The following is a 26,967-nucleotide window of genomic DNA, read 5'->3' on the forward strand; positions in this document are numbered from 1 at the left end:
TGCACATAAATTATTTGATCTTCATAATGACCAAGTGAAATAGATGTTACCTCTATTTCATAGAGAAGAAAATTGAAGTTCAGAGTGATTGCTTTGCCAAGTCACACACCTGGAGAATATCTGAGCTTGCCCTTGAATCTGGCTCTGGGCTCAAGGGTAGAATCTTTAAGACCTTTTGTCCACAAGCTTAGCGGAAAACATCCTATTGCATGCTATTGACTTGCAGTCTTTCTAGGCTCTGCCTACCCTTTTGCTTATCTTGTTTGTTTTCTTTTACCAGCTTTTCACTATTAATCCTATGTTTGTTTTGGGCCACTTCTTCAGATGCTTTGTCAAGTCCCCTGTTTTTTGGTTATCAATTAGTTCTTTATTCCCCACCAGGTTGGTAGCTGGTTCCTCCTTGATCCTGCTGAGAGCCCTCTGTGTCAGCATATAGCACTGCTCCTAATTCCTTGGTCAGAGCTCCAGACCTTCTCCTAACCAACCAGAAAATGTCAGGCATTTAGGACCATGTGTTTGGCAGATGAGACAGATGCTAGATCATTTATTGTAAGATAGAAAGTATTAAATTCTATTGAGGCTATGGATGAAGTTCTAGAAAATTTGGAGGTTTGGGATCATATCTATCTGGTAGAATCAGTGAAGCTTTTGGTGGACATAATATTTGAGTAAGACTTTGAAAGATAAGTGAGATGAGTTTCTGTTACAAATCCATGTACACACTGATAAGTACTATTAGTTTGATTATCAACAGATGTAGGACCAAGCAGATATAAAAACTGAAGGCATAACTTTTTATTAAAAATATTAAGGTTACTCTGTTTATTTCATTGACATGATTTGAGAGAAGATATGAAACTCCATAGATTCCACTGAAGCTTACAGATTTTTCTTTTACCATGACATTCTTGGTGTCTTCTCAAATAGAAATTGTTGAAACCACTGACAAGTGTCATTTTGATAAATTATTATTACAGGGTTATAGTATAAAATATTTATTTTTAGATAGAACATCTTTGCATATCTTTACATTTGACTTTCTGCTTATTCTGTAATTTACATTAGAAGCTAAAGTTTACATCTCCAATGGATTCTATGACTTTATAGAAAGATGTAAAACTAAACTTCAGGGCTGGGAATATAGCTCAATAGTAGAGCATTTGACTAGCATGTGCAGGCCCTCAGGTTCAGTCCCTAGCACCATAGCTAAACTAAATTAAACTTTAGTTAACTGAGACTAGAGAGGCTAAGGTAAACTTTCGCTTTGACAATTTTATTTGAGAAGTTCTGACTGACTTAATTTTGATATAGTTTATGATTTTATTAAGAAATGCATAGTCACTAAATGAATAGCTTCCACCTGTATATAGTATTTGTGGTAAGCAACTCAGTTTAGGTGTGTACAGGCAACTTAAAATAGTTTTAGTTGCTCCAGAAATGAATTTTTGGTAATTTAGAATTATAGAAAATTATTTTGACATCTATTTCTCCCTTCATAAGACTGCATAAAGATATTAATGAACAAATGAGGAGTTTTCACTGAATTGCTGTTAAATAGTCTGTTTTTTTCTTTAACACAGTAAAATTCTGACAGAATATAGAGAAAAATTTTCAAATTTAAAAATATGGATTCTACAATAGCTTGAATCATAACTTTACTTTTTGGTTACCACATAAAATCTTATCAAAACTGTTATAGTGCCATACAATGTATAAATTAATATAAAAATAGAAAAATTGTCTCCTGAGACCAGTGACCTATCAGTTTTTATTGTTAAAAGCTGATTTTAGGGCCTGGGATTTAGCTCAGTGGTTCTGTTGCCTGCCCTGCAAGCTCAAGGACCTGAGTTCAATCCCCAGTAACAACAACAACAAAAAAAGAACTATTTTGGGCCAGGGATTTAACTCAGTGTTTCCTGCACCTGCCTTGTAAGCTCAAGGTCCCAAGTTTGAGCCTCGGTACCAAAAAAAAAAAAAAAAAGGAAAAAAAGCCAGGGATTTAGCTCAGTGGTTCCGCCTGCCTGCCTCAAAAGTGCAAGGACTTGAGTTCGATCCCCAGTACCAAAAAAAAACAAAAGCTGATTTTGTGTATTGAAAGTGTTCTCTGTTCTGAAGAGCAAGTTATTTTAGTCACATAATATATTTAGGGCCTGTGTAAAAGCAATAGGTGTGTGCTTAGGCAAATCATTTAATGTTTTGGGTTTCAATTTCTTCACCTATGAAATTGATGGCTTAGCCTGGATGATTGGTATCCTGAAAAATGTTCACAGTGGCTAACTCTGTTGTTTGGAGATATGAAGCTTCCTGCCTCATCCTCTTCCCTTCAGTTAATTAGCATCATTATATTTCAGCATGAAAGTTAAATAGCTAGACTATATTCTAGCAACTTTTTCAATTATATTTAAGACAGTCTGTAGTCATGCACTATAGAATATAGCAAAACCTGAGGTGTTTTTTCTTATGTTGTTCTTTTGATACTTATAAATACGGCTTTTGTGTTTTTATATTTTATTTTGTTTTCTATTTAAGTAATGCATGATTAAAAATCAAGTAGAGGTTGCGTATGAAGTAGCATGATAAATGGAATCCGATTTTGAGCTACAAGTTACTTAAGTCACTTAGTCTAAATGTTATCTAGCTTAAGCATTTCATACCTACTCTTCTGTTACTCTGAACATTTTCAGTGATAGGCAAGGGATGTGGTAAGCCTTTTAAAGGATAATAGTAATAAGAGGCAGCATAATGTAGACTAGATAGATGAGATTTAGGACCAAGTACTTGGATTTGAATCTTTACTTAATTCTTTACTAATGGCTGGATGTTTTAGGGCAAGTTATTTAACCTTTTGCATTCTGTATCTCATAATACCTAACCAGAGGATAATTGTAAGAATTCAGTTTTGCAGCATATGTTCAAGCCTCTATAGATCCTGGATCTTGTCACTACTATTTCTACTACTGCATCACTATCACTGTCAAGTTGGGAGTATATCGTAAGGATGCAGAGCATGATTGCAGTTAATTTTTAGCTTAATTTTTGTCTTAGTCTCTTCAAACTGCAGTAACAAAATACCAGAGGCTGAGTGGCTTACACTCAACAAAAATTTATTTTTCATAATTCCGAAAGCTGGGAAGACCAAGATCAAACCATCAACAGATTCAGTGTCTGAAAGAACCCTCTTTCTCATAGAGAGCTATCTTCTCACCATAATTGCATATGGTGGAAGGGGGAAGGAATCCCTTTTGGTTTTATTATTGGCCACTACTTTTCTAGGCCTTATCTCTTAATATCACCTTAAGGGTTAGGATTTCAACATACAGATTTGAGGATTGGGAGATCAATCTTTTACAGGTTTTTTTTTTAAACTTAATTTATTGATCAGTTAAGAGATGAGGTTAGGAGGACAGGATGAGATTCATTTCCATCATATTACTTTATCTATTATAAAAAATGCATTGTTAATTTGGGAGGCTTGAGTTGAGAGGGGGTTTGTGTTCTGAAAATTTGAGTTAGAGGAGTAGCTTTAACTATTTAAAGTCTTTCTGAAGGTTCTATGGTTTGTGATCCAGATAGCCAAGCCATTCTGCATTTATAGTTTGGACATTTCAGAAAGCAAGTACTTTGGCTGTAAGGATTGGAGGTCCTCAGATTTTACTTAGCTTAGGGCAGGGTGGCTCTTTCTGTAGTAAGATTGGACACACTCACCCCACTCCTCATCATCTGTTTTAAATGAGGCCCTTAAATAAGACCTGGATTCATTGAGTATGTCCTCTTGGGTAAAGAGGAGATTAGAAATCCTAAACATGTAGCTCTCTTATCCCCTCTAGGACTACCCATATATGTAAGCAGAATTGTACCCTTGGCTCAGGGCCATGTTGTAAAGATGAAAGGGAGGCTGCTAGCCACTTAAGTAGAAGGAGAATAATTTGATGAAGATAATATTAATATCTGTCATACATGGGGATAACCATAGAACAGTGACAGTTTGCCTGGGAGTGGAGGCACAGGACTGTAGGAGGCAGGAGAGGAACACAGCAGAGAAGTAGGAAAGTACTAAAGACAGCCTTGGCCTTCAGTGTTTTTCTTTCTCATAAGGGGAAGAAAACCTCTCCAAAGTAAGCAAAGCCTCCCATCCTACCCTCAAACTTGTGTGTCCCCTTACTGACAGCAGTTCTTTACAATGCTGGAAAGAATAGTAGGTTGGAGTTAGCTGTGGATTCTGCTCCTGTTGTTACCTGTTGGACTTTAGGAAGATAACCTAACTTTGTACCTTATTGTGGAAATGAGAATAATACCTGTGCTGAATATCTGGGGCGGTTTTTGGTACTGGAGATTGAACTTGGGACCCTGTGCTTGTGAGGCAGGCGGCAGAACCACTGAGCTAAATCCCTGGCTCAATATCTAGTTAATGTAAGCTCAGAGGATATTAGATAAAAGAACTAAAGTACTTTTTGTATGTTATTTTATTACATATAATAGTAATTAGTGAATTTGTCTTTTAACCCTTTAAAATTTCACCATAACTTCCACTTCACTTCCTGTCGTGCCTTTCCTGGAGTGCTAAGGAGTTGGGTAGGGAAGGGTGAGTCAACTGCTGTCACTCTAGGATGTGAACCTCCTGTCTCTTGAGTTACAGATGTTCCTTTTTTTCTTAGAGTGGTTCTGGGACCTTATTTGAGGTGCTCTTTTCCCGTTTCTCCATGGCAGATTTCTCAGAGATGTATGGAGGGGCCAGGAGAAACTGGCTGTTCTGTGAGAGGTGCAGGTGGCCACCTGTTACATTTACCCTGGGATAAGCGGGCTGGGGCTATTGCTTCACTCTGATTATTTAGTTGCCAAGAAATGGGGCTTCTTCTCCCCAGGGATATTAAGAGTGTCATTTGCCTAGTTGAGAGTTTTTTCATTGGCAGTTATTTAACCAATGAGGAGTACACAGATAAGATGAAAATATTGAATGCAGACCCAGTTAAGTTTACCTTCAGTGCATTTAAATGGTAGTACAATTTAAGATAGAATAAAGATTTACATAAGTATTTCTTTAATTTATATCTTAATGGCTAACATGAGTTGCACAAAAAAAAACCTGTTTTAGATTACTTACATGTTTAGAAGTAACTGACAGAGACACAGAATTTTGAAATTGATAACAAGCTTAGTGAATATCTATTTCAAAAGCAGTTTAAAAGATTTTAACATACAACTTAGAGTTTAAGTGGGTTTTCCTGAGGTCATAAAAATTGGCATAATGTTTTATATATGTGTGTATATGTAAAACCCTTAATTATTAATAAATGTTTTATAGTTTTTTATAAAATAGTTTTTAAAAATGTTGTTAGAATTATTTTTACTTTTTAACTCAACCTAAGAGTTCTTAGAATTAAATCTTAGGGTTTCTTAAGAACAAATTGGCCTTCCATTGTTGTTTTCTTAGTTTTGGTAATGATATATCTATCTTGTGATTAAGCTATTTTAATACATTAGACTTGTCACAGTTGTAAAGAATTTAATTAGATATTGAAGAAAATAGAATTCTTTGTCTCAGATGAGTTGTTGCAGCAGACAGCATGGGAAAGATGGTAGGAGGAAATAGGTCAAATACTGCTTTAGTAATCAGAGTTGAGAGGTCAGTTTCTTTTGGTGCAGTGAAATTAGAACTGATTAATTGGCCTACTTCTTGGTAACTGAACCATTGTGACATTATGACAGAAAAGGAATATAAAAATAAAACCACCAATGAGTTTTATGTTTATGTTTTTATAGGAGTATAGATTGATTCATACAATATTACCCTAGTTTGAGAAAATCTTATATGTCAAGCCTTGAGGAACAAAGATGAAGAAATATAATTGTCTTCTTCATGAAGAGCTCAGCATCTAATAGGAGAGGAAATAGTGAAAAATATTTACAAGGTTGTGTCCGAATTGCTGAAATTCAGTTCAAGGTACAAAAAAATGTATAAAACAAGGGATAATATTTTTATGAGATATCAGAGAAAACCTTGCAGAGGAGCACATGAAGTAGCTCTTAAAACGTAGATTGAATTTGGAGGACTAGAAGGTACAGTACTATTGTGGGCTGAGAAAACAGCTTGCAAGAACAGAGTGAGACATAGCACATTGAGGGATACTTAAAAAAGGAAAGAGAAGAAGGAAGGTTAAGAAATAGGCCATAATGGGCCGGGGAATTAGCTCAGTGGTTCTGCTGCCTGCCTTGAAAGCGCAAGGTCCTGAGTTTGATCCTTGGTACCCCCCTCCCCCCCTTAGAAAAAAGAAATAGGGCAAAAAAGAAGATAGGTTGCTATCTCATTGAAGGACTTCTACACCCATTTTTTCAGTGGTCCACCAATCAACTGTGAGATGTCAGTAGATTTACTGTGTAGAGGGATTGGAAACAGTGAAACAAAAGGCATCAGTGAGTAATCTGTTGGGTAAACCAGGTGAGAAATAATGTAGCAGCATAGTGGAGAAGATGGGAAATCATAGGCAGAATCAATAGGATTGATAATCAGTTATATACAAATGTAGGAAATGATTCTCAAGTTTTCCTTGGATGTTTGCGTGGGCAGTGGTGTCATTGGAATATGGAATCGGGTTAGTTTTGAATATATTGATTTTGAAATACAGAGCTTTCTGAATTACAAATAGTAGTAGAAGTGGAAGATACGGTTTTGGTGAAGTAGTGTATGCAGGATGAGAGGAAAAAAGGGTCAAGAAAGCATATGTCACTCTTCAGGGTTCAGTAGAAGAATAGCATACAAAGTAACTGAGAAGGAACTAGAGAAGAACCAGGAGAGTTAAGAATATATGTTAATATTTGTTTATAGAGTGGTAATTTTGTGTTAAAACCTTGTCTTTCTAATGTATCATAATCTGTAATTTTAATTATAAAATCTCAAGTCTCAAATCTTAAATTTATTTCATATTTGGAATTTTTAAATAAGAACCATGTATGTAAACACGCCATACACACATGTGCACACACACACACACATATACTACAGATGTTAGCTGTTGCTGTAACAATGATACCGTAGAGTAGCCCAGAAAGGGAATATTATGATCCTTATATAGATAATCAAACTAAAGTAATTTGTTTAAGGATTCATGGCCAGGATAGAACTTATTGGCTCCTACCAGACAGTGGTGCCTCCTACACATAAGTTGAAATCAGAGCACACCTATGAATTTATTTAATAATGTTTCTCATTTCCAAATTCTTTTTTTTGGGGGGGGGTACTGGGGATTGAACTCAGGACCTTGTGCTTCCAGGGCAGGCAGTGGCACCACTGAGCTAAATCCCTGGCCCCTCTGAACTCTTTTTATAAATGTAGCTGAAACTAACAGTTTAAAAAGGTATCATACCAGAATGGAGTTATAGCTGAAACTAAAAATTTAAAAACATCATACCAGAATGGAGTTAATTCTTTTTGCTCTTATTTTCTAAAATTTAACAGTAGGTTTTCTAGATACAATTATTTTTCAACTTTTAAAATGTTATGCATGTAGTTGGTGTTTAATACATTATTTTGTTATTTTTTAGTTTTAACTTTTTGATCATGATTATAGCCTTTCATCCTATTTCTTTAATATTTGTCTGGTATTAGAGGCATTTTAACTGCTACATGAATATTAGAGTTTGTTTTTGATAAGACTAAATTTTGAAAACGGTGAATTAATGTTTATTTGATTCTCTGTTTTCTACTAAAGTAATCTGCAATTTTCAGGATTCTTTAGAAAGGTAAATATACCTCATTAGACATGTTATTCTTTACTTCTAGTTAAAGCCAGTACTGAAGACTCTTGTGATACAGCTTTAGGACATGATGCAATGTTATATTCTCAATTTTCATAGGAATGGGAATGAATGTGTGTGTCTCTTTAAAAAAAAGGCATTTTGTCCTTTTCTTCTAATCATAAAAATTCCAAGGAAAGGTGGGGTGGTAGAGATAAGTAGGAAGTAGCAAATCCTGAATTCTACTCTTAAGTTTTTCCAATAACTATAAAGGTGGCCTGGGTCTGTTCTTTCTGTGGTAACAATGAAAAATAAGATGATGAAAAAGTTTCCTTCTGACCTATTGAATTTTTAAATTATGATGACCTGGGAAAATAGGCTGATCACATTACTTCTGTGCTTGACATGGTTTCAATGTAAATAGGTTAGTACGATGGAAAACCTGTTTGTTTAGGGTAAATCACTAAGGTAGGTGATCTTCATCTTGAAGGGAGATAGTGTACTAAAAAGATCTCTTTTACCTAGTTAACACCTATAAGAAATACAAAACTCCCCACTTTGCAACTTGAAATAATATTTTCTGCCAAAAGTTAAACACTTTCAGATTTTAGTCTTCAAAACATATTTAAAATTAAAAATTACTTACTTAGTGAATATAATCTCTTATGTAAAATGGAATTGAAATTAAAATTTACTAATAAATCTCCCATCTTGTTTTTCCTCTTCTAAAACTTCTTGTGTTCTCAGTGTCATCCATGGAACCAGGTTACTGTGAAAAACTGGAAAGTTGGGAAACTTATGTGTATAAAAAATGGCTTACCAGTGTTACCTAATAGAGTTTTTGCAAAAATTGAGATAATTGATATAAGTAGATTATTAGTGTAGTTCCTGACATGTGATAAGTAACTCAGCTAGTGTTAGCCATTAGTAGGGTAGAGAAACTTTAAATTAGACTATATGTTGACTTATAAATAGGAAGTTAAACAGGGTAAGTACATTAATTCTTTTTGAGAGAGATCAGATTAAAACTTGACAGAAATGTACTTCCTGTGCCCTACCCCACAAAGTAGAACATATATTTTGCTCATATTCTAGAGCTCATACGTCTTAACAGCTTTCTCAAACTACTCTACACGTACCACCACTACCATCACATGAGTTAGACTAATGCAACCTGGGTAAATTAATCATAAAGTTAATTGTTAATTTCTAAGTCTCTTGCTCAGAGAAACAAAACCTGGCTAAGTTTTGGTAAATTTAAAGGATAAGTGACAACATGTTTGTGCCATTGAGCTAGTTTTATTTCTGGTTTTAAGATTTAATTTCAATCTCATATGTCAGGATGTATTATCTGACTTTAAAAACTTGACTTTTATTTGAGTAATTGTGGCAGAATAATTTAATCTAATCCTCATCATTTATACCAAAAGGACATCTGATACAAAGCAAAAACGGATTTTCTTCCTGAATAATTTTAAAATTTTAAACAAAGAATTTTCTTCCCAATGTAACGAGCAGACTTTTGTTGAAACCTAATACTGGTGAATTATCACTTTAATTCAGATAGAAGAAATTAAAATAGCTGGAATGGCACTCCTAAAGAATCTATCTATCTATTTAGGTACTGGGGATTGAACTCGGGACCTTGCGCTTGCGAGGCAGGTGGCAGAACCACTGAACTAAATTCCTGGCCCAAGAATGTATTTATTTCAATGAAATTTCTTCATGTTGAATCAAAAGATGATGAATTCACCATTTAGCCTAACAAAATTTAGGAGAAAATATTAGGCAAAGAATTTCATTTAACAGTAAACTATAAGGCTATTACTGTGCTTGTTACCAGGAGTAAGGAATTGAAGATAGTAGAAAATTTTGGTTAGGGGACAAGCCCATAGTGTGTAGTACAAATTAGCAAGGCTATACCATAAAAGAAGGTGTGTAACAGGAGTGGAGGAAAACACATTCCTGAATTCAGATTGAGCCTAAGGATAGTCTAGATTCTAGTAGAAATCATGTGGATAAATGTTTCAGAGTTTACCTTAAAAAAGAATGCAAAGTAATTGGGACTTAAATTTGATGAATTATGATGGGCAGGGTGTTAAGTCGATTTCCCTATGAGTTAACTAGAACTTTTGAGATAGTTTTATTCTGGAAGAATTATGTAAACTTTCTAATTATGTTTTCTTCAATTTATTTAGATCAGCTGTTTCATGTATTAGCCTTACACATGCGACTTTATAGCATTGACTCTGAGTATAATCCTTGGAAAAAGCTCACCCAGTTAGTAGAAGATATGAATTCACAGTAAGTATTATTGAAAGATTAAAATCAGTTAACATTCTTTTTGAAAAAGTTGTTAAATATAAAAATAAGATCGAATTTTCTATATGAATACATAAGTACCTCACATTTTATGAAACATGTATGTATAGAATAAAAATTGAAAAATTACCATAATGCTGTCTGTAAAAATTTCATAAAAATTCCTACCAAGTGAGAAAATCTGTTAATCCCCCTTTTTTATTTTTATTTTTGTTGGTACTGGGGATCGAACTCAGGTCCTTGTGCTTTCGTGGCAGGTGGCGAAACCACTGAGCTAAATCCCCAATCCCCCTTTTTTATGCAGGTGAAACATTTAAATGGAAGCATATGATACGTGCTTTTCCTTTCTGTGTCAAAACTGATTAATGAGTTCAGATAACCTTAGTCTGATACCTTCCTTATAAAGTTTGCCATTAGTTCTTCACCTAATGGTTTTAGCAAACCTCTAATGATTCTTAGCTAAATCCATTATTTCATTAGGTGCCACAAAATTGTAATTTTAAAAAGTCTTGGGCCGGGGATTTAGCTCAGTGTTTCCGGCGCCTGCCTTGCAAGTGCAGGGTCCCGAGTTCAATCCCTGGTACCAAAAAAAAAGTCTTTCCTTTTGTTTTATTAGCTGAATTAAAAAGTTTTAAATTTTATTTTATTAGTATATGTTTTCAGTTCATCCAGTTTCTAATCATCTTGGGGAGTGGTTACGTGTATATACCAGAGCTTGTGTATTATTTTTTTAAATCCCCTTCTTCCTCCCTCCTCCTCTAATTTCCCTAATCCATTTTTTATTCTTGTTGAATTAGCTTATGTTATGGCATATAACATATTGAGGTTATTAGGTTCCTATACCTGGCATATCTTTATTCTACTTGTTTGCCCTTCCCCTCCTTCTCATCCCTTGTACTTTTTCCCTTGGATCACTTACCTATTGAAGAGATCCATCTCCTTGTATCATTCTACTCATCCTTTATTATTCTCTTTGTTTGTACTTTGCTTCACTCAAATGAGAGATACCATATGGTATTTAAGCTTGTATGCCTGGCATATTTCACTCAACATTTTATTTTCCAGGTGCATCCATTTTCCTACAAATGTCTCAAATCTGTCATTCTTCATAGCAAATTATTATAATTAAATATTATAACAGATACCACATTTTCTTTATCCAGTCATATGTTGATGGGTAGATGGGTATATAGGCTGTTTCCAGGACTTAGCTATTATGAGTTGTCCTGCTATAAACATTGGTATGTATATATTGCTGTAGTATGATATCTTAAGCTCTTTGGGGAAGATACCTAGTAGGGGGATCCCAGGATCATATGAAATTTCTAATTTCAGTTCTTTGAGAAATCTCCATAATGATTTCCATTACACTTCCACCAACAATGAAAGAAGGTTCCATTTTCACCACAGCCTTGCCAGCATTTGTTATTATTTGATTTCTTAATGATTGCCATTCTTTCTGGAGTAAGATGAAATCTTAGTGTTGTTTTAATTTACATTTCTCTAATGTTTAGAAAATCCTTACCTACACCTATCTCTTCAGGTGTTTTACCTATTTTATCTTTTAGTAGGTTTCATATTTCTGCTTTACTGTTTAGATCATTGATCCATTTTTATTTTAATTGAGTATCTGGTGAGAGTTAAGGGTCTAGTTTCAGTTTTCTGCACACAGATAACCAGTTTCCCCAGCACCAGTTATAAATAAGCTATCTTTCCTCCAATATATGCTTTTGGCCCCTTTGTTGAAGATCAAATAGCTTAATGTGTCTGAGGAAGTTTCTGTATCCTTAATTCTGTTCCATTGATCCACATATTTGTTTTTGTTCCAATACCATGCTGTTTTTATCACTATAGTTTTGTAGTATAGCTTCAAGTCAGGTATTGCTATGCCTTCTGCTTTGCTGTTATTGCCCAAAATTACTTCTGGTATTCTGGATCTCTTCTGGTTCCATATAAATTTTAGGACTTTTTTCCTAGATCTGTAAAGTATGCAGTTAGTATTTTGATTGGGACTGCATTGAATCTGTATAATAATTTTGAGAGTATGGTTATTTTGATAATATTGATTCTGCCTATTCAGGAGCAAGGGACATCTTTGTGTTTTCTAGTGTCCTCTTCAGTCTCCTTTTCCAGAGTAGGTCTTTCACTTCCTTGGTTAGGGTCATTCCTACATATCTCATTTTTCTTGAAACTACTATGAATGGTATTATTTTCATAATTTCCTTCTCATCCCATTCATTGTTGGTGTACATAAATGCTAATGATTTTTGTGTGTTGATCTTATATCCTGCTATATTACTGGAGTTTGTTAATAATTCTAAGAGTTTTTTGCTGGAATTCTTTGGGTCTTCTATGTAGAATATCATGTCATCTGCAAATAATGATAATTAGAGTTCTTCCTTTCCTATATGTATCCTTTTTATTTTTTCTCTTGCCTAATTGCTCTGGCTAATGTTTCAAGTACTATATTGAAAGAAGAGGTGATAGTGGACATCCCTGTCTTGTTCCTGATTTTAGGGAGAATGCTTTTAGTTTTTCCCCATTTAGTATGATGCTGGATATTGGTTTGTCTTATATAGCTTTTATCATATTCAGGTATGGACCTTCTATAGCTGTTTTCTTCAGGGCTTTATCATGAAGGGGTGTTGGATTGTGTGGAAAGCCTTTTCTGCATCTGTTGAAATGATCATATAATTTTTGATCTGTTTATGTGACGTATTGCATTTATTGACTTAATGTATGTTGAACCATCCTTGCATTTCTGAAATCTACTTGATCACAATGTATGATCTTTTTGATAATGCGCTGCATTCTATTTACTAATACCTTTTTGAGGATTTTTGCTTCTGTGTTCATTAAGGAGATTTGCTTATAGTTTTCTTTTTTAGTTGGGTCTTTATCTGGTTTTGGGATCAAGATGATTCTGGCTTCCATAAATGAGAGCCCTCCATCACTTTGAATTTCTTTGAAGAGCTGGAGGAATATTACTGTTATAACATCCACCATAAAGGTTTTGTAGAATTCAGCAGTGAATCCATCAAGCTCTGGGCTTTTTTAGTTGGTAAATTCTTTATTACTTTAACAATTTCATTGCTTATTATTGGGTTGTTAAGTATATTTATGTCTTCTTGAATTTACTTTGATAGTTTGTATGTATATAAGAATCTTCATTTCTTCAATACTTGCTAATTTGTTGGAGTATAATTTTTTGAAGTAGTTACTATCTTCTGGATTTGCATGGTGTCTGTTGTGATTTCACCTTTTTCATTTGTAATTGCGTTGATGTGAATCTTTTCTTGCTTTCTCTTAGTAAGACTGGCTAGGGGCTTACTTATGTTATTTATTCTTTCAAGAATCAGCTTTTCAATTTTTTGGGTTTTTTTTTTTTTTTTACTTTTTTTTATTCTCAATTTCATTGATTTCTGCTCTCATCTTTATAATTTCCCTTCTTAATTTTGGTTTGGGGCTGGTTATTGTTTCTCAAGTAGCTTAAGATTTCTCATATGGCTATTTGAGCTTGCTCTGTTTTCCTAATGTGAGCATTGATTATAATGAATTTTCCTCTTGAAATTGCTTTCATAGTGTCCCAGAGGGTTTGACGAGTTGTGCCGTCATTGTCATTAACTTAAGGAAATTTTAAAATTTCTTTTTTGACTTTTTTCTGTGACCCATTGGTTATTTAGGAGTAATTATAAAAATTCCTGTGACTGGGCATGTGCTGAGCATTCGCCTCCAATGCTCACTAATCAATTTTTATTTTTCTGAGTTACTGGTATGTTATTAATTTTCCAGGAGTTTTTGCCTTTTCTAAAATTTCTTCTGTTGTTGATTCCTGTTTTCATTGTACAGTGATCTGATAGTATGCTTGGGGTAATTTCTATTTTTTAATTTTATTTACTTAAGCAGGCTTTGTGGGCTAGTATGTCATCTATTTTGGAAAAAGTACCATGTACTGCTGAAAAGAATGTATATTTTGTTGTAGAGGGAAGGAATGCTCTGCATATATCACTTAAGTCCATGTGTTCAAGGATGTAGTTCAGCTATGAAGTTTCTTCCTTTTTTGTTTGGATGATCTATATCTTTGTTAAAGTGGGGTGTTAAAATCCCCTATGATTGTGTTAGTGTTCATTTGATCTTTTAATTTCAGAAGTTTTTGCTTTATGAGATAAATGCTCCAGTATTTGGTGCATTTATATTTATCCACATCATCTCTTCTTGTTGGATTGTTCTCTTAACTAGTATATAATGATCTTCTTTGTCTCTTCTAATCAGTTTTAGCTTACCATGTCTGATAATTAGAATTGCTACCCCTGCTTATTTTCAGGGTCCTGGTGCATGAATATTGTTTTCCATTCTTTAATCTATGAATATCTTTTGGGTTTAGATGAGTTTCTTGAATGCAGCAGATTGTTGGATTCTGGTTTTTTGATCCAATCTGCCATTCTGTGTCTTTTAATTGGAGAGTTGAGGCCATTAACATTCAGAGATATTACTGAGATGTGTTGTTTATTTACTATCATTGTCTTCTTTATCTGTTGACGTATCCTTTTTCTTTTCCTGATGTTTTTTGTTACTGTTTATCCATTGACCTCTCTAGTTTCCTGTGTGTTTTCATCTGTGTCTGATTTGTTGTTTCTGTTGAGAATATTCTTAAGTATTTTCTAGAGCTGATTTAGCACTCATATATCTTCTGAGCTGGTTGAAGAACAGCTTTGCTGGGTTGGAAGTTATTTGTCTTAGGGCTTGAAATACTTCATTCCAAGCTATTCTAGCCTTTAGGCTTTGTGTTGAGAAGTCTGCTGTGATTCTAATTGGTTTACCTTTATATTTTATTTTTTTGTTTTTTGTCTGGCTGCTTATAAAATTCTTTTTTTCTGGAAATCTGATAATTTAATAAGGATATGCCTTGGTGAACTTCTGTTTTTGTCACAATTGTTGAGTGTTCTATAAGCATCACTTGTATTTTTAATGCTTTTCTTATATTTGGTAAATTTTTCTTCCATGATTTTTGTAAGGATGTTAGTCTATCTGTGCTACCTTCTTGTTTTTCTCTAACTCTGATTAGCTTTAGATGTTCTTCTTGTCATCTAGTAACTAGTCATCTCAAGTTCTTTTATTTTCTTTTTAGCTTCTTTGACTCTATTTGTAATTCACTCTTTTGTCCTCAATAGCAGACAGTATGTCTTCACATTGGTCATTTCTGCAGTATGAATTCTATACTTTTTTATTTCAAGTGTTTCTGTCTGACATTTTTTGAGATTGTATATCCTGTTGAATCTGTCATTCAAATTTTGAACTCTTTTGGTTAGCTTGTTGAGTTTTTTACCTCTTTCCCCAAAATTCACTGTGGGCATATTGAGTGAAATTGCTGTGAACTTTTAACTCATTTCCTCTTTGAACTCATGTATTTTCTTCATCCCATCTATGAACTTTTCATAGATATCTGCTACCTGGTATTTGTTTTTTTCTTTTGTGACCCTTGGCTCTGCCTTGGGAGAATTGAGGGGCGGTTTCAGAGATTTTCTACTTCCTTGCTTCCCTATTCTCCTGTGTGTATCTGTGTTTGTTTGTTTATGTATACACACACACACACACACATACACACACACATTTAAAATTATATAGGGTCCCCTCTTCTTTCTTCTTTTTATGGGGTGGTAATGCAGATTGGGGACTAGAAAAGTATATGGAGATTTTTAGTAGGATGTTGCCTCTACATGAATAATATTCAGCTTTGTATTTTCACTGCTGATATTTACTTCTGTTATTTATTTTAAGTGATTTCAGCTTTGCCCCTGTGTTTTGCCAAAGGAATTACTTCTGGTTGTAACAGCATCCACAGATTCAATCTTACAACACTTCTATGCGGTAGTCCTTGTAGTTATACCTTCCCCCTTTATCTGTTCTCTGTGCACACTATGACAGTTGATTATTTATGGTTCTACAATGAGGTAGGTGAGGTGGGATGGGGAGAATGAGAGGTGGTTGAATGAGAAGTGTTTGATATTAAGGGGGCGGTTTGAAGGAGGAATAGTAGTAGATGAGAAGAAAAGGTTGATGTGGGATCTGATCTTATTGGAGTACTTTTAGTTAAGTTGAAGGGTTAGTAGTGAGAGTTTTCAGAGGATGTTTTGTGGAGGCAATGGTGAGATGTGGGAGAAAGGGGTATTATTTTGTGGTTGAGGAAAGCCATGTGATTGTCAGAACTTGCTGATAGGGAGGACAGTAGGCTAAGTAAGATATGGAAGAGGCAAAAGCTTGGGATGGGGAGGGTCGAGGAATAATACTAGAGAAGATAGGAGTGACTGTGAGGGAGCTAAGTATGGGGAATTTAAAAACTTCAGATGAGTTTACACATTTCGAATGAGAATAAAGGAATATGTTAATAATATTGTCTTGGGGCTTTGAGGTGAAGAAACTAGATATTGAGCTCAGACAAGGGAGAGAACCTAGATACTACTGGGGACCCCTGAAACGTTACCGGAAACCTCTGCAGTAGGCTCCAGTCTCCTACTCAGTGTACTCAGGCCTGAGAAAAAAACTAAGAGAAACAAAAAGTGAGGTGCCAGGATGACAAATGCTGGTGCAACTGACAAAGGTGTTGGCTAGTCCATGCCAATCAGTCCAAGCTGATTTTTATTGGTAGTCAATTGGGGTAAAGGCAAGCTATGTGCAAGGGCAGTACTATGTGTCAGGATGCGCAGTTGTGCATTTTCTATGGAAATTAAGGAAGGCTCACAAAAGACAAGTCAAAGCATTCTTGAATTAGGAACACAGACATAGATAGACACAATATATGGTTGTATTTAGAACATTGTCCTTCTAGTAAGAAGTTTAGCTGTGCAAGTTACTCTGACCTTGGCACATAGTCTTTGGCCAGACTCACTTCTGTGAACAAACCAATTTTGGGGTTAACTCTTCACAGCCTATACTGCTTACTGCCTGCTTTGAGATAGTCAGTATTGCAGTCTCCTGCAGATACCTATTAAATCAGAGCCAGTAAAAGAACAAATACACAAAGGAAACAACCTGATAAACATAGGAAACCACAAAAGAATATAACATAACCCCACATTACTAAATAAATCCAGAAACATGCAAAAACTTAAACCTGTAAGATGTCCAGTGGGGACACAGAGTAAATATTCCAGTGAGACACTGTATATGTGATTCCTAAGTAGCTTGTTTCCCAGAGAGTCTGAGTGTTCACATCCCAGTAGCTCTTCTGATCCCTCTACCACAATACTGAAGTTAACTCAGACTTGGGACTTCTTTCTGCCAGGTTGCAGGCATTCTTGCAAAGTCTAGTGCAATCCAAGTTCTTGTGTTAGGAGCTCTTGCTATCCCTCTTCCTGGGTGTGGTGGTGGATTCAGCAGACAGGTTCACTGGTTCTAAATTGTCCACTGAGTCAGGATTATTCCTATGCAATAAAATTAGCTACAGCAGTAACAAGCTAATTTGTTACAGTGGCATAGATCAGGGCTAGTTGAGAAATGACATACCATGAGACCCTGTTTTGGGTCTCCCTTTAGCCTAGAGAAGAAATCCAATTATAATGTGAGCATCACAACAACCCAAGTCTTGACCGGCCGTTAATGTGCACTAAATTCAAGTTAAAGGGAGACAAATGAAAAGGGTGAAAGGAAAGAAAAGAAAAATTGAGAATAAGTAAGACACAGGAGAAAGAAGTCAGTGAAGAGATAGGAATAAAAGCAGGAGGAATATAAAGGGACAAGAGAGAATTCCCTTATGTTTTGTAAATTATATTGGGAGAAAAAAGGCAAGAGGAAGAGAACCACACATACATAGACATACTCATTAAAAAGAAGGGCAAAATAATGGAATAAAGTTGTGGGGAAAGATGTAGAAGAAGAAGATGGAAACAGCAAAGAAAAACATTTTTAAGGCAAAATAAAAATGAAAGAATAATGCAATCAAATAAAGTTTTCTGTTGTTTTGGACGTGTGTCTCTTTTCCTCAGTGGACGTGTGGCTCTTTCCTCAGCCTAGGGGTAAGGGGCAGAGTTCAAGCCAGGACGTGTCTGTTCATGCTGGAAGTCTAAGATTGCAGTCCACCCCCAGAATGATGTTCTGTTTAGAGATCTGCTTTCATGTGAGGTTCCAGTCCTGTGTAACTTAGGCTGAACCTGGCCCCTGCTGCAGGGGCCCGGTCTATGATCACCAGCCCCTGCCTCTCAGGATTCCCCTCAGTCTGCTCTCCATCTGCCGGCAGTCTCCTGTGAGTGCTCTTCCCTCATCCACTCTGGGAGCTTGGCAGTGTGAAGCAGCCAAGAGGTTGCTCTGGGGCTCAGGTTCAAACGCTCAGCCCTTACCTACAGTAGCGTCCCTGCCAGCTCTTGCTCTGTGATTGTATGTTCAATCGCTGCAACCGAGGTCACTCACCAATTGTTGAAATGTGGAAAGCTGCTTTCGAAGTAGTGTCCCGCTTTTTCCTTGCTCATTCCAACTGCAGATAATTCATTTGGTCATGATGCAGTTCTCTGGTTCTCCCTGAGCAAAAAAGTTGTTAGTTTCACTTTGCCTCCTATCCCTTTGCTCTCCTGCACAGTGTGATCTATTTCTCCTGTATCATTTAATCCTATTTTCTTCTTTTCTGTCAGTTCCTTCATGGTTCTTGGATAACCTCTACTCACTTTGATTCCTCTCCAAGCTATTGTTTTCCAGACTCTAGACACTTTGTCATATAGAAGCTGAGTTGCTGCCATTTTTGGACTCTCTTTAGCTGAATTGTTTCTAGAAGGAACTTTCTCATGTCACTTATTGACCCTGAAATACAGTGTGGGAGGGTGAATGCTTCTTTCCCAGTTTATAAATTTTCACAGTAATGAGTTGATGGTGTAGCAACTTTAGTATGACCAGACCAATAAGTTATAGTTGTTTATTTCATGATCTCATGGATTTTTATATATTTGATGTATTTCATTCAATTTCATTCATTCTTTTCAATGCATATGGCTCTTTTTTAGGTTAGTAAGAATCTCTGCAGGTTAGCTATTGTACTTTTGACATGAAACAAGTAGTCTTTGATAATATCCTTGCTTTTGAGTATAAAAAGTGTTTTATTTTGAACATATTCCACTCTATACCTGGACTCAGCCATATCTCCATGTAGCTTCCTTAAAGCAAATGACATTTAGAGACCATTGTGTACTACAGAATGTACATAGCTACTGGGTTATTGTTTCTTGTACTCTGTTTCAATAATAGAGTTAGGAATATATTTTTTAAAGGAGAAAAACATCTTGAATTCTTACTGGTATTTCTAATAAAATATGATTGCAAACCTTTTTTTTCTTCCTTAAATTCTTTTATTGGTACATTTTAGGTATGTAATACATTTACATTTATCATTGGGTGCTTGTACCTGTACATGATGTATCCTGGTTCTTACTTTGTCCCCATTCCCTGTGCTCCCTTCCCTATTTACAAAGACTTTGTTTCCATTTTTTCCTTTTCTCATAATTTTTTCTTTTCCTTCTTTCCTCTCCCCTTCCCCTCCCACTTCCCTTACCCTTTTGAACCTTTTCTTCCTATTTCAAATGATCAATTATTTGTTTTAATCATTTTAATCCTTATTTAAACTCTCAGTTTCTCACACTAGAGAAACTATTCGGTATTTACACATGTGTGTCCTATTTATTTCACTTAAGAATATGTCCTCCGTATGCATCCATTTAGCTATAAATGTCTCTAGTTTCTCGTTCTTTATGGCTGAGTAGTACTCCATTTTATAAAAATACCACATCTTCATTATCCAGTTTCCAGTTGATGGGCACTTGGGCCGTTTCCAAGCTTTAGCTATTACAAACTGTGCCACTATAAACATGGGTGCACATATACTGCTGTGGTATGATTCTTTTAATTCTTTGGGGAAGATCCCCAGCAGGGGAATAGCTGGGTCAAATGGGACTTCCAGTCCTAGTTCTTTGAGGTATCTCCATACTGATTTCCACAGTGGTTGCACCAGTCTACACTCCCACCAGCAGTGGAGCAGTGTTCCTCTTTCCCCACAGCCCTGTCAGCATTTGTTAGTGGTTGATTTCATGATAGCAGCCATTCTTTCTGGGGTGAGGTGGAATCTCAGTGTTGTTTGCTTCTGCATCTCTCAAATAACCAGTGATGTTGAACATTTTTTCATATGTTTATTTTCTGCATTCTTTGAGAAATGACTGTTCATTTCAGTTGCCCATTTTTGAATTGAGTCTTTGAATTTGGGGAGGTCTGATTTTTTTCAGTTCTTTGTATATTCTAGATAGTAGTCCTTTGTCTGAGATACAGCTGACAAAAATTTTTTCCCACATCGTACGTTGTCTTTTAGCTGTGTTGGTGGTTTCTCTTGCTGTGCAGAAGCTTTTTAATAAGATGAGATCCCAGTTGTTGATTCTTTCTGCTAGTTCCCGTGCTACTGAGGTTTTGTTCATAAAGTCTTTTCCTGTGCCAATGTCTTTGAGAGTTCTACCTAACGTATCTTCCAGCAAGTTTAGTGTTTCTGTTTTAATATTTAGATTATTAATCCACTTTGATCTTAGTTTAGTGCACTGTGAAAGATAGGGGTCTAGTTTTAATCTTTGACAGGATGAAATCCAGTTTTTCCAACACCATTTATTAAATAGGCTATCTTTCCTCCAATGAGGGTGGTTGGCTCCTTTGTCAAAGATGAGGTGGCTGAGTATGTCTGGAGCTGTTTCTGCTTCTTCTGATCTATTCCACTGATCCTTGGGTCTGTTTCTTTGCCAGTATCATGCTGCTTTTACCACAGTAGCTTTGTAGTATCGTTTTAAGTTAGGGTTTGTGATACCCCCAGCCATGTCTCTGTTACCTAGAATTGCTTTTGCTATTCTAGGTCTCTTCTTGTTCCAAATGAATTTTTGGATTGTTTTCTCAAGGTCTGTGAAGTATGGTGCTGGGATTTCAATTGGGACTGCATTGAATCTATATACGAGTTTTGGGAATATGGCCATTTTCACTCTGTTGGTTCTTCCTACCCAGGAACAGGGGATGCATTTCCATTTTCTTATATCCTCTCAGATCTCTTTTTTTCAGAGTGCTGTAGTTTTCAGTGTAGAGGTCTTTTGGTTCCTTTGTTAGATTGATTCCTAGATATTTCATTTTTTTGGATGCTACTGTACAAGTAATTGTTTCCCTAATTTCTCTCTCATTGAGTCTGTTATTTGTGTATAAGAAGGCTATTGGTTTTTTTTGTATATCCTTTCATTGGTACATTTTAGGTGTACAATATAATGATATTCATCATTGGAGATATGCACCTTTACATACTCTCTTGGTTCTTATTTTTTCCCCCTTCCCCTGCTCTCCTTTCAACTCCTCCATCCCTCCCTATTTACAAAGATTTTGTTTCCTTTTTTTCATTTTCTTGTATTAATTCCATTGCCTTCTTTGCTTTCCTCTACCCTCCCACTTCCCCTTCCCTTTTGCCCCTTTTCTTCCTATTTCACATTATCTATTATACCTTTTAGTCCTTATTTACACTTTCAGTTTTGCACACTAGAGAAACTATTCAGTATTTACACGTGTGTCCTATTTTATTTCACTTAAGAGTATCGCCTCAATGTGCATCCATTTAGCAATAAATGTCTCTAATTTCTCATTTTTGATGGGTGAGTAGTACTCCATTATATAAAAAAACCCCACATTTTCTTTATCCAGTCTCCAGTTGATGGGCATTTGGGCTGTTTCAATGTTTTAGCTATTACAAACTGTGCTGCTATGAACATGGGTGCACATATATCACTGTGGTATGATTCTTTTAATTCTTTGGGGAAGATACCCAGCAGGGGAATAGCAGGGTCAAATGGGACTTCCAGTCCTAGTTCTTTGAGGTATCTCCATACTGATTTCCACAGTGCTTGCACCAGTCTACACTCCCCTCAGCAGTGGAGCAGTGTTCCTCTTTCCCCACAGCCCCGCCAGCATTTGTTATTGGTTGATTTCATGATAGCAGCCATTCTTTCTGGGGTGAGATGGAATCTCAGCATTGTTTTCACTTGCATCTCTCGAATGACCAGTGATGTTGAACATTTTTTTCATGTATTTATTTGCTATTTCTACTTCTTTGTGTGAGAAATGTCTGTTCATTTCAGATGCCCATTTTCGGATTGGGTCTTTAAATTTGGGAGGTCTGATCTTTTTAAGTTCTTTATAGATTCGAGATAGTAGACCTTTGTCTGAGGAAAAGCAGGTGAAGATTTTTTCCCACATTGTGGGTTGTCTCTTCACACTGTTGGTGGTTTCTCTTGCTGTGTAGAAGCTTTTTTAACAAGAAGAGATCCCACTTGTTGATTGTTTGTGCTAGTTCATGGGGAAGTGAGGTTTTGTTCATAAAATCTTTTCCTACACCCATGTCTTCAAGAGTTCTACCTAACCTCTGTTCCAGCTGTTTCAGCGTTTCTATTTTAATATTTAGATCTTAAATCCATTTTGATTTTAGTTTAGTGCATGGTGAGAGGTATAAGTCTAATTTTAGTCTTTGGCAACTTGAAACCCAATTTCTCCAGCACCACTTATTAAAAAGGCTATCTTTCCTCCAGTGAGGGTGTTTGGCTTCTTTGTCAAAGATGAGGTGGCTGAGTGTGTCTGGCGTTGTTTCTGCATCTTCTAATCTGTTCCACTGGTCCTCAGGTCTGTTTCTTTGCCAGTACCATGCTGTTTTTATCACAGTAGCTTTGTAGTATGGTTTCAAGTTGGGGGTTGTAATACCCCCTGCCATGTCTCTGTTGCCTAGAATTGCTTTTGCTATTCTGGGTCTCTTCTTGTTCCAAATGAATTTTTGGATTGTTTTCTCAAGGTCCATGAAGTATGCTGGTGGGATTTCAGTTGGGATTGCATTGAATCTATATAGCAATTTTGAAAGTATGGCCATTTTCACTATATTGATCCTTCCTACCCAGGAGCAAGGGATGTCTTTCCATTTTCTGATATCCCCTTCAAATCAAAGAGGTCTTTGATTTCTTTTGTTAGGTTGATTCCTAGATATTTCAGTTTTTTTGATGCTACTATGAAAGGAATTGTTTGCTCTATTTCTCTCTCAGTGAGTCTGTTGTTTGTGTAGAGGATAGCTATTGATTTTTGTGTGTGGACCTTGTATCCAGCTACTTTACTGAATTTGGTTATTAAGTCTAGAAGACTTTTGGTGGAGTTCTTGGGGTCTTTGATATACAGTATCATGTCATCTGCAAATAATGACAGTTTGACTTCTTCATTTCTTATCTTTATTCCTTTTATTTCTTTCTCTTGTCTAATTGCTGTGGCTAATGTTTCCAAAACTATTTTGAACAGGAGTGGTGATAGTGGACATCCTTGTCTTGTTCCTGATTGTAGTGTGAAGGATTTCATTTTTTGACCATTTAGTATGATATTGGCTGTTGGTTTTTCATAGATGGCTTTTATCAGATTGAGGTAGAGACCATCTATTCTGATTTTTTTGTAGGGTTTTTTTCATAAATGCATGTTGGATTTTGTCAAATGCTTTTTCTGCATCTATTGAGATGATCATATGGTTTTTGTCCCTGGTTGTATTGATATAGTGTATTACATTGATTGATTTGTGTATGTTGAACCATCCCTGCATCCCTGAGATGAATCCCACTTGGTCAGGGTGTATGATCTTCTTGATGATCTTCTGCATTCTATTTGCCAGTATCTTATTAAGGATTTTTGCATCTATGTTCATGAGTGAGATTGGCCTATAGTTCTCTTTTTCGGTTGGGTCTTTCTCTGCTTTGGGGATCAAGGTGATGCTTGCTCCCAGGAATGATTTCAGGAATATTGCTTCCCTTTCAATTTCATTGAAGAGTTTAAACAGTAATGGCAGTAGTTCCTCTCTAAATGTCTTGTAGAATGCAGTGGTGAAGCCATCAGGACCCGGAATTTTCTTAGTTGGTAAGTTTTTAGTTATGTTTTCAATTTCATTGGTTGATATTGGGTTGTTTAGAATTCTTAGGTCTTCTTCATTCAACTTTGGTAATTCATACGTGTCTAGGAATCTGTCCATTTCTTCTGTGTTTTCCGTCTTATTGGCGTATAGGTTCTGGAAGTAGGTATTGATGATCCTCTGTATTTCTGCTGGGTCTGTTGTAATTTCACCCTTTTCATTCCTAATTGCATGGATTTGGGCCTTTTCTTTCCGTTTTCTGCTAAGGTTGGCTAAGGGTTTGTCAATTTTGTTGATTCTTTCAAAGAACCAACTCTTGGCTTCATTGATTTGTTTTGTATTGTTTTCTTAGTCTCCATTGCATTGATTTCTGCTCTGATCTTTATAATGACAATATGACTTCTTCCTTTCCTATCTTTATTCCTTTTATATCTTTCTCTTATCTAATTGCTCTGGCTAATGTTTCCAGAACTATATTGAACAGGAGTGGTGGTAATGGGCATCCTTGTCTTGTTCCTGATTTTAGTGTGAAAGTTTTTAGTTTTTCATCATTTAGTATGATATTGGCTGTTGGGTTTTCATAGATAGCCATAATCAGGTTGAGATAAAGACCTTTTATTCCAATTTTCTATAGGGTTTTTTTTAATCATGAATGAGTGTTGGATTTTGTTGAATGCTTTTTCTGCATCTATTAAGATGATCATACGGTTTTTGTCCTTGGCTCTGCTAATATAGTATATTACATTTAGTTATTTACATATATTGAACCATCCTTGCATCCCTGGGATAAATCCAACTTGGTCAGGGTGTATGATCTTATTGATGACCCTCTGTATTCTGTTTGCCAGTATCTTGTTGAGGATTTTTGTATCTGTGTTCATTAGGGAGATTGGTCTATAGTTCTCTTTTTGGGTTGGGTCTTTCCCTGGTTTTGGAATCAAAGTAACACTTGCTTCCAGGAATGACTTTGGAAGTATTGCTTCCCTTTCAATTTCCTTGATGAGTTTAAAGAGTAATGGCATTAGTTCTTCTTTAAATGTGTTGTAGAATTTAGCAGTGAAGCCATCAGGACCTGGGCTTTTCTTTGTTGGTAAATTTTTTATTACATTTTCAGTTTCACTCATTGTAATTGGGGAGTTTAGAATTTCTGTATCTTCATTTAACTTTGGCAATTCATATGTATGTAGGAATCTGTCCATTTCTTCTGTGTTTTCCATTTTATTAGAGTACAGGTTCTTGAAGTAGGTATTGATGATCCTCTGGATTTACGTTGGATCTGTTGTGACTTCACCTTTTTCGTTTTTAATTGCATGGATTTGAGCCTTTTCTTTCCTTTTTCTGATAAGGTTGGCTAAAGGTTTAGCGATTTTATTTATTCTTTCAAAAAACCAACTCTTTGATTCATTGATTTTTTTGTATCATTCTCTTGGTCTCCATTGCATTGATTTCTGCTCTGATCTTTATAATTTCCTCTCTTGTAGGAGCTTTGGGTTTGTCATGGTCTTCTTTTTCTAGGAGCTTGAAGTTCAACATTAGGTTCTTAATTTGATCTGTCTGTTTTCCTAGTATGGGCATTCACTGCTATGAATTTCCCTGGTAGAACTGCTTTCATTGGGTCCCATAGATTCCTGTATGTTGTACTGGCATTATCATTTACTTGTAGAAACTATCTAATTTCTTCTTTAATTTCCTCTGTGATCCATTGGTTGTTCAGGAGAGTGTTATTCCATTTCCATGTGTTTGTGGGTGTTTTGCGGTTTCTTATGCTATTGATCTCCAATTTTATTGCACTACAGTCTGATAATATACAGGGGATAACTTCAATTCTTTTACATTTACTTAAACATGTCCTATGGGCTAGCATGTGATCTATTTTGAAGAATAACCTGTATGCAGCTGAAAAGGATGTATATTCTGATTTTGTGGGGTGGAGCACTCCGTAAACATCTATTAAGTCCATTTGTTCAATAGCTTGGTTCATTTCTAGCATTTCTTTGTTGATTTTTTTGTCTAGATGATCTGCCTATTTGTGATAGTTGGGTATTGAGGTCCCCCATTACAATTTTATTAGTGCTTATTTGGTTTTTCATGACCATTAATTTTTTTTATATAGTTGGGGGCATTCGTATTTGATGCATACATATTTATGATTGTCATCTCTTCCTCTTGGATTGTTCCCTTCACAAGGATGTAGTGACCATCTTTGTCTCTCTTAATTAGTTTTGCTTTGAAATCTACTTTGTCTGCAAATAAGATTGCTATCCCTGCTTTTTTCCGGGTTCCTGTCACGTGGAGAACAGTTTTCCATCCTGGTGAGTTAGGTGTGTTTCTTGTATACAGCATATTGTTGGATTTTGCTTCTTAATCCGTTCTGCCAGTCTATTTCTTTTGATTGGTGAATTGAAGCCATTAATATTGATGGTTATAATTGATAGATATTGACTCATCCTTGTCATGATGTTTTACTGTTGTTGGCCCTTTTATTTTTTATTTTTTCCCCTTTCCCTTTAGTTTCTTGCCTTGCCTGGTGGCTTCGCTCTTTTGGGGCTCATGGAGTTGTGACCTGCATTGTCTTTTTCTAGGATGTTGTTTAGAATTGTTTGGAGGCTGGTTTGGTGTTCATGAAATTTCTCAGGTGTTCTTTGTCTTGGAAGTATCTAATTTTCCCATTGATTTTCAAAGATAGTTTTGCAGGATACAACAGTCTAGGTTGGAAGTTATTTTCTTTTAGGGCTTGAAATACTTCACTCCAGGCTCTCCTTGACTTGAGGGTTTGTGTTGAGAAGTGCCATGATTCTGATGGGCTTTCCTTTGTAGGTGATTTGTTTCTTTTCTCTAACTGCTTGTAGGATGATTGCAAAGCTTTAATGTTTTTTTTTAACTGTTTTGTTATTTCGATCTTTTTATTCTGAAGTATTTATTCCTAATATTAACACAATTATTAACATAACTATAATTACATTTTAGAAATACTAATTGTCTTAGTTACTTTCCTTATAACT

At 35.7% G+C, this 26,967-nt stretch overlaps 1 protein-coding gene across 7 annotated transcripts in view; it reads left to right on the forward strand.

Moving 5' to 3' along the window:
• The window catches only part of Ubr3 (ubiquitin protein ligase E3 component n-recognin 3), a 217,801-nt gene that overhangs the window by 149,286 nt on the left and 41,548 nt on the right, over positions 1-26,967 (forward strand). For all 7 annotated transcript variants that reach the window (XM_087200088.1, XM_087200084.1, XM_087200107.1 and 4 more), the window contains one exon: positions 9,930-10,035. In XM_087200088.1, coding sequence (XP_087056214.1) covers positions 9,930-10,035 — 106 coding nt within the window. The remainder of the gene's footprint in view (positions 1-9,929; positions 10,036-26,967) is intronic.

The sequence above is a fragment of the Heterocephalus glaber genome, unplaced genomic scaffold (assembly GCF_053883595.1).
Source record: "Heterocephalus glaber isolate CG9 unplaced genomic scaffold, H.glaber_assembly_v1.0 deba00000347, whole genome shotgun sequence".
Lineage (NCBI taxonomy): Eukaryota > Metazoa > Chordata > Mammalia > Rodentia > Bathyergidae > Heterocephalus > Heterocephalus glaber.